The sequence below is a fragment of the Chaetodon auriga genome, chromosome 3 (genome assembly GCF_051107435.1).
Source record: "Chaetodon auriga isolate fChaAug3 chromosome 3, fChaAug3.hap1, whole genome shotgun sequence".
Taxonomy (NCBI): domain Eukaryota; kingdom Metazoa; phylum Chordata; class Actinopteri; order Chaetodontiformes; family Chaetodontidae; genus Chaetodon; species Chaetodon auriga.
Genome location: NC_135076.1, coordinates 18,947,713 through 18,956,367, shown reverse-complemented (window position 1 = coordinate 18,956,367; position 8,655 = coordinate 18,947,713). Strand labels below are relative to the sequence as shown.

At 43.7% G+C, this 8,655-nt stretch overlaps 1 protein-coding gene across 2 annotated transcripts in view; it reads right to left on the bottom strand.

Annotated features, from left to right (window-relative positions):
* Positions 1 to 5,403: 5,403 nt before the first annotated feature.
* The window catches only part of cacna1ea (calcium channel, voltage-dependent, R type, alpha 1E subunit a), a 95,825-nt gene continuing 92,573 nt past the window's right edge, over positions 5,404 to 8,655 (bottom strand). For both annotated transcript variants that reach the window (XM_076725965.1, XM_076725966.1), the window contains one exon: positions 5,404 to 8,523. In XM_076725965.1, the coding sequence (XP_076582080.1) occupies positions 7,999 to 8,523 (525 nt within the window). In that variant the 3' untranslated portion in view covers positions 5,404 to 7,998. The remainder of the gene's footprint in view (positions 8,524 to 8,655) is intronic.

Genomic DNA, 8,655 nt, shown 5'->3' with positions numbered 1-8,655 from the left:
GTCTCAACACTTTCCAAGACAGATGCGTCCCTTGATCTGGAGACCTCCTTTGCTACAACAAACGATGGATGAACTTGTCTCGGGTGCTGAGCTGTTTGATGTGTGTGGACAGTGGGAGTCCTGGTTATGACACTTCCTTCTGTGCTCAATGGTTCCTTCTTTGCTTCTAATAAGTCAGCATGCAAATTAGAAAGCTGCTCATTTCCAGCCAGAGTCAGAAGCTGTGGTTCAGGATTTCCACCTTCCTCTGTACTCACAGTTGTTGGTTTGTCCGTTACTCTCTTGGTTGAGCCTCCAGTCTGAGTGTCTGTGTCAGCCTGGGTTGTCACGACAGTCTTGTTGTCTACATCCTCTGCAGCAGGAAGTGACTTCAGAGAGGAAGTGATGCTCACTGGATCCAGTTTTGGTGTCGGCTCAGTGGGACCAGTCTTAAGAGTCGTGTCTTGAGGGGTATTTTCTGGCCTGGATGATACTCTGATATTGGGCTGAATGGTCACCTCATCTATAGCTCCAGCCTCCTAGGAAAAGTTTACACGAGGAAAAACATTACCCAACATGCACTGTGTGTGCTGAACTCCATTTAACAGCCTTTAGTAAGAATAATTGATTGGTGTATTGTAATTGCCATTCTCCTCAGCCTCTCATAGATAGACTGTGGCTTAGATCGAATTTAGAGTCAAACTTCAGATTTCATCTGTTGCACAGAGCTGTGAGGTTCTTTACTAGCTTAGTTAGGACTAGTTTATCATGAATTGTGGGTAAATATGCCATGAATTATGGGTAAATGAAGCTGACTGAGCAACGTCTCATTCACTCCAGCAGAAAATGTTTGCGTGGTGGAAGAATTCAGCTGTGACAAACATGTTCTACTGGTAAAATGACAAAAAAAGAGAGTTTGACTGGCTGTAAGGTTTGTAATATCAGGAAAAAGAGCAACAAACAGATATTGTCAGGAGGTAAACCTTGTGAGTGAAACCCTGTTGAGACAAATGTCAGGCAGCTGACTACAGTGTCTTGTTTGTACCTTTGTGTCTGTCAGAGTTGAGCAGGTGCTGCTGTGATCTTGACAGTGCTGCTCAGCCTCTGTAAGATCTCCTAAGACTGAGATCATCTGCTGAATGGTGCCCTGAACACATCACACACACACACACACACACACACACACACACACACACACACACACACACACACACACACACACACACACACACACACAAGACAGAAGTGACCTGCTACAGTGTCTTTTTTATAATTTCACTAGGGGGCGCCATGGTTAGGAACATTCAAATATTACACAAACGTTTCAAAGGTTGCATAGTGCTACAATGTTATACTAAACCTTTACAACCACACAACTGTGGTGCAACAGATACATAGTGCAGATACAGACATTTCAATTTCAACATCCATAAATTACAGATGAATATAATTGAAGTCAACATGTCACATCTTTTCCCTGCCCTCTGCTGCCATTGGTCTGACGGTGCTGGGGATCACATATAACTGCCATTTTTTAGCCCTTTTCATCCAGAGAAAGTGGAGATTAAATTAAAAGTATAGAGGAAAAAATGGTGCGAATTCTGACTTTCTTTCTTTCTTTTTTTAATCGACTTAATGTTCTTGACTAATTGCAGGTACTAAGACAATCTCAACAAAGAAGTGTTAACATGTAGGCCTGAGTCTGCTCGGTAAGTATATCCACTGTTTTATATATACACACGTGCCACTCCTTTAAGTGATGTTTGTTTCACTGACAGGCCTCATCAATACTTTTTCTGCAGGTCATTTTCCACACAGTATTTTATGAGATTTACTCGCTGATGTGAGATCCTTGCCCTCCTCTCAATTGCACAAGAAACCTGCAAACCTGATGCAGAAATATTTGAGCTGCTGGTGATATAACATGAAAACACACACACACACACACACACACACACACACACACACACACACACACACAAAGAAGCTTGTGCACAGCCAATCGCCATGTGAAAACTTCAATTAAATGCAAGAGAAAAGAAAGTTGAATGTAAGAGAGTCAAGTGTGATTCTAAAGGTGATAAGATGATGTACTATTTCTATATTGTATTCAGTCTTTTTAAAGCACATTTCCTCATGACAAAAAAAAAAAAACTCAAAAAATAATCCAGATTATGTTGATGTACTCAAATGTTCTGAATAAATACAATTTTTAGAAATGAAGCAAGGTTTGGACTCCTTGAATCATTTAAATCTAGAGCATTGGTTGAAAGTTCATTGCATTCATAATTTACATACAAATTCAAAATCTAAACACACGCAGTTCATCTGTCTTTCTTTCAAATGTAAATGAACAACCTTAATCGAGCAGCAACATCTTTAACAGAGTCCAGTTACACAGACAATCAGACTTACGCAGCTCAGAAGAAGTATCACCACCACCACAGCACCCTGCATGGCTTCTGATAAAGGAAACTTCTGGACTCCTCTGGCTGTAGCTGCCTTACACACTCATCCAGGGGTTGCACTTTAAAAACACTCACCCCTCCCTTGAGGACGGAGCCCAGCGCTGGCCTGACTGACCAGCCCAGAGAGATGATGGAATCAATAAACCAAGCCAGGCACCCAAAGTCTCATACAGCACAAAAACACTCATATAAACACATCACCTCTGCTTCCTGTGGCAGCACAGTGCCAGACAGCTCAGCGTCCATCACTTAACACTCAGCAAGTTAGCAAGTGACACTGAGGTGTGTTGCCTACTGGGTCTGTTGCTGTGCAGTAGGTGTAAGTCATTTGTTTCCCAGGTGGTGCAGACTGTTAGATCAGGGCAGACTGATGGTGAAAGAGAGGCTTTATAGAAAACTGTCATGGATGTGTCTCATCAGCCTCCTTTCATCTCCATTCTGGTCTTATTCCTGCTCCAACTTCATCAGTCCACACAACAGACCTAAATTTACATGTGCTGTATTTCAGCGTTTTCATAAATGCACAGAGAGGACATGATGATATTGTTCATGGAGCTCCTGAGATTAAACCCCTGCTGCAGACCGTCCTTAATTAATAAGAAATTAGCCCTCAACTGATGACTCCATTATGGTTAATTTGCCTTTGAACTTCACGTTGAGCCCATCTTTTCTGTCCAGGGTCAGGAGGGGAGGACTGTGGCTCAGGTGAGGAATGTGACATGAGCATTCGAAGAACGAGGGGCTGCTGCCTGAGGAGGGTTGTGTCGGGTGAGGATGGGGCTTACGGTAAAGGGTGTGTGGTGAAGACGTGAAGCTCCTCCCACCAGCGTCAGGCCTGAAGTGTCATCTGCCGGCCTGGGACCCGACGCCAGGGGGCGCCCTCCCGTAGACAACAGTCCAGATACGCCTTCAGTCTGGACTAAGGGAGGGACGGGGAGAGACTGTGCCTCAGTCCGTCCCACAGAGGAGTGACAGGAAATGTGTCACACAGACCTGAGAGGTCTGCCCTCAATGATTCAATCAAGACTCACCTGTTGCCACAACATATACACACCGGCCCTCCTCCCAGTATTCATTAAATCGTCCATTCATCCTTGTGGTAATGAGTGAGACTCCTGCTCTTTGTCTGTTTGTTCCCATCTCTTTGCCTGCTTCCAGACTCTTGGCTGGCCAGCTGTTCATTCTCGCCAACAGAATTGTTTAATAACCAAATTCAAATTCTACGGTAGCCTCACTTGGTCATATGGTTTCGTTGGTCTTTGGGATCATTGAAGGAAATGTGCCACACATTGCTGTAATTCCTGCTGTTGGCCTACTGGACTTGATAGCGTTAAAGACAAGTACACACATGGAAAATGTGCAATAATATATATTTTTCTTATTCTACTCTATTACACATCAGTGGTCGATACTTGTTTGTGGCTCATTATGTCTTTGTCTGTTGTGTGAGTAAATCTGTGTGTGTTTTTGGGTTCCCTCACTCATAGTGTTGTTCCCAGGCACTAACAACAGTGAGGAGTCTTTGCCCTACCTTCAGCTGAAATAGCCCCTCCCCCTCCTGCCTTGGAGTAGCCAATAGCATCACCTCCACTGACCACCGTTGACCCAGACGTAGATGCATCAGCACACTCAGGCCATCTGGAAAACTGTCATGTAAACGTTAGCACATTCACAAATAAATGTACACATACAGAAGACTCCCACGCACACTCTTTCAAGTGCTTACACACACAATTTTTTACTTATCAGTCACTGGACGTGGACAGCAGTGAGATGAGGATATTACATGACAGCACAGGTTTTAAACACACGGTTGTGGTGTCACAGAGAGACTAAAGACTTCCCTCACAGAGAGCCGCTTCACAAGTGAATGTAAACTGTATCACAAAGCTGACACATTCAGACGGCATTAGTACTCTGCGGGTAAACAGTCAAGGTCAAGTTCAACACCAAAGCCTTCAGCTAAGTCATTTCAACCCACACATCATGGAAAGAAAGACCACCCTACATAAACAACTTCACTGCGTGTGCCCTTGTCAATTCTGAAAATGAAAAATCGTCTTTTGTAGCAGAAGATGCAGTATTCTTTATCTTTTATTTATCTTGTCTACAGTGTGAAAGCCGTCACTACTTATTGTGTGTATGCTCAGTTTTTAATTCAAGAAATGTGTTACGAGACAAAGAAAAACACGCCCATCCACTTAGCTTGATTGACAGTTCAAAATTTTTTTGGAAACTTGGAAATGTGGTCTGGGATCCCTGCAGTATTTTCTTCGATGTGTTGTGGATGTGACTTAATGTAGCAGCCATGAATGCCCCAAAACACTGAATTCACAAACCCCCCCATAAATCTCAGCATACTCTCTGAAGGCCATCAGGAGGTTGCTTACCTTTCACGCCTCTCAGTGCCACATGTCCTCCCATGTTCCTTTGCTTTGGGATGGCGATAACACCGGCACCTCAGCTCACGTTCTGAACTCTCATCAACAAACTGGATATCTCAGATGCAAAAGCACACGTTTCTGGAACAGTAACTGGGTTATGGAAAACCCCAAAGTGTCATAGTACCATGAAATTCAGTGCATAAGAAGCATCAACGTATGATTTATCCAATCATGAACTTATGGCTTCCTGACATTGGCGCTGACAGTAAGACGCAGTTATCTTTTACTGATGGCTTTTAAATATATTTTCTTGTTTTCTTATTTGTGTGTGTACGAAGATGGAAGGATGTCTGCAGACTGATGTGTTGACTGATTGTAAACTTGTGGATGTCATTTAACTTGCGTGCATGATAACAAATTTCTAAAGCTTTAAGAACTGTGATCGCTAAGTATAGTTCTGGTGGATGTTGTCCTTTCCCATCAAACCTCAAGGGAAAAAAAGGCAAAACATTCTCCCAAAAAATGTTAATTCTCAAGTAATTAGAAGCAGTAATATCAGCCAGCACAGAAAAGACATGTGATCTCTCTTTAATGGTCCTTTGAACAGATATGTAAACACTTCTTTTCTTAAATTCATAGACAGGCATCATGATTCAAAAGAAATATAAACGGTGCAATAAATTAAACATGGATTTATTTTGTACAGTTTATACTACATATTTACCAGAAAGCTTCTCTATCTATGAAATCCAGGCTTGATAGGGACCTCTTTGGGTGAGTTTCCCCAGGCACAGATTAGGCTGTTCTGTACAGAGACGGACATTGAGGTTAAGTCCTAGGCTGCACTTGTACACGTGAAGCACAGTCCTATAAACTACAGGCTGAAGCCTTAACCTAACCTGTATACTGTATAAATTGAGCCTTGCAGTTGACACATTTTAAGGAGATTTCTCTGCTAAAATACATCTTTTTTTCAGCTCAGGACTTCCTGTTAGGGGCTCCAGCAGGTGAGTGTGACCTCCTCTGGCCTGCGGATCCTCAGTCCAGATATGTCCTGTGTTCACATTTCAGAAACATGTCAAACTCAACGTAGTACATTAACACAACGGCACGTGATATAAATATACAGATTATTTAAGGGGGAACAACAAATGGTGGAAAGTTGGAATGCTCATGTGAATGCCAGGACTGGAGAAGCATTAACTCTGCCTGTTGTTTCATATTTAAGAAGTGGTTCATATGGAGAAGTGGTTTTAAATCCCATTTAATATCATGGATACATTAAAATAAGAACAATCAGGCAGCTCTAAGACACATTTCTCTCACATATCTCTCATTATCTTTGTCATCACGATCATGCATGTGGGAAAATTACTATAACTGTGGAGCACAGAAAATACCGTAACGCTTGTTTCTACTGACCGAAACGTAGGTTTCAACGCGATGGAAATAATGTGGAAGTTAACATATAGACAAACCATACTGTGCCTGTGATTCCTCTTTTGTAAAAGCATCAGTGTTGCATCACATGTAAAAAGTGACATGGACTTCTCCTCGATTTCGTCGTCACATGAAAGAAGGCAACACATCCTGAAGAAGACATGTCCCTGGCTCTATGGACCGGAAGAAAATGGCTTTAGTCACCTCTCTGACACATCCACAGCGGTTATCCAGCACAGAAACGTGAAGAGCGAACATCCTTCACTCAGGCTGTCTGTACTGCAGATGGCTGTCCATGAACAGAGCAGACGCAGGCCACAGGGCCTGTGTGAAATCTCCACTGGTCCAGTCCTTGAGACGGTCTTGTCACGTTGTTATCATGCTGACTGACCTGTAGGGTTTAGAGACACTTCTAGTCCTTTCATTTTAGGTCCTGGGTGAACAAGACTTTAGAAGATAATACATTAAAAATTTAATGGTGCAGTATCCTGAGACAAAACCTCTCTTATTCTGTCGTCTGTTCAAGATCTTTAGCATCTTTTCCACACCAAGGTGCTATTGTTTTCACATAAGCACAGAAAAATAACGGCATCATTGCTAGAGGTTTCGCACATTTTAAAGTAACAATCTCGAAGATCTGCTTTCATTCTCTTTAGCAGCACCTGTGGCAATCAGAATGAATTGCAGGTGTGTTTTTGGACCTCACTTCCAAAGGGATCCAAACAGGGTCACCTGTGTCACATCCTTGGATTTGCTCTTGTTTTTGAAGTTTCAACATCTGTAATCATTGATCCTTTCTCACAATGCCATCAGACAGTAAAAAACAGTAAGCCACTTCATACTCAAGTGAATTGAAGAGCGAGTCTGTTGCGATGGCTCTGTTAACGCTTTCTGTTTTCATCAGTGGGCCCTTGGCTCAGTCACCATTGAGTTACCTCATTTGGCAATACATAGTGACTTTATTTAAATGCAAATCTTCAAGATCATAACTTTAAGGTCTGGAACTTTGCTTCCTGTATTAATTATTCATTGATTAGTGACTGTGTAATGCCCATGAACCATGTGGAACTATGTGGAATGGCTGGTTTCCGGTTATAAACTAGTAAAATCTGGGAATCTGAATCAACCTCTGTTTCATTGCTACTCTTACAACTATTACAACAACAGCAACCCTCTCAAATGACCTGAACATAAGAACCAAAAGCTAAAATACATTCATTGTATTACATTTTTACATGCTACCTCTATGTTCACCTACACACAATGCACTTGGATCAGTTTCTTGGATTCAACGAGAGGTTCGGACACCGTGGACTGATGTCTTACCGTATTTTGTTCAAATAACAATCAAAACACTAACTTGTGTGGGAAGGCTTGGCAGCACTTGGGTTTGCCTGCAGTGATCTACTTACAGTACAGCCAGTCTCTGCTGTTGACTTGATTTGGCAAAATTTTCTCTGTTGAGAGCACACACACACGTAAACACACCCATATCCACGCGCGTAGTCTCCCTCCAGCTACAGCAAACACACACACACACAAGAACACGTTGCAGACAGACACCCAAGTATCCAGATAAATCGCAGTGGAGTTCAGTCCTGCCTGTTATGCTACTGGTACTGAGAATACAAGATCTCAGAGCCACAGAGGAGCTAAAGCCTTGTGGTGCCACGTGGACCTTCTCTGAGGTGCCCAGTCGCTCTGAGCACCCTCTTCATCTCTGGGTTTTAGCAGCGGTCGTCCTCGTCTGTGTCACTTAACAGCTCGCTGGCTCCTGCCGGACTTGCCTGGCCCAAGTGCTTCCGGAAATGCCCGTTAGGAACCTGCCAGGAATGTCTCAGCTGAGGGGCGGAGCTTATTGCATTGGCCCGTCCCAGACTGGTTGCCATGGCAGTCTCAAAAGTGAGGGTGTCCTGCCTGTCGCCTGCCTCTCCGCCGGTGACATCCTCATGGAATGGGAGATAGGGCTCTGAGATGTAGCGGTGAGGAGACGGGTTGCTCGGCCCTGAAATCTGACCGCCGACCTCCTTGTCCGGCCTCCACGAGGTCTCTGTGGAGACTCCGGGGTCATCCTGAGGCTGGGTCTGTCCCTCAGAGGAGCTCATTGGTGTGGGAGAGGTGTGGGCTCGGCAAACCAGAGGGGAGTAGGAGATGTACGGCCGCGGGCGAGAGGGTGTTTGTGGTAGCTGGCGCCGATTACGAGGAGTGCTGGACTCTGAGGCTGACTGGGCAGGGCTGCCTGATGTGTTCACCTGCAAATTACACAACCACAATAGCGATGAAAGTACTGTTACACACCCTCAGCTACAGTTACCCTTCTTATGTACGATACAAATTACCACAAGTTGAGGTCACAAAGACTGAAACTGGTGCTTTCAGGAGTA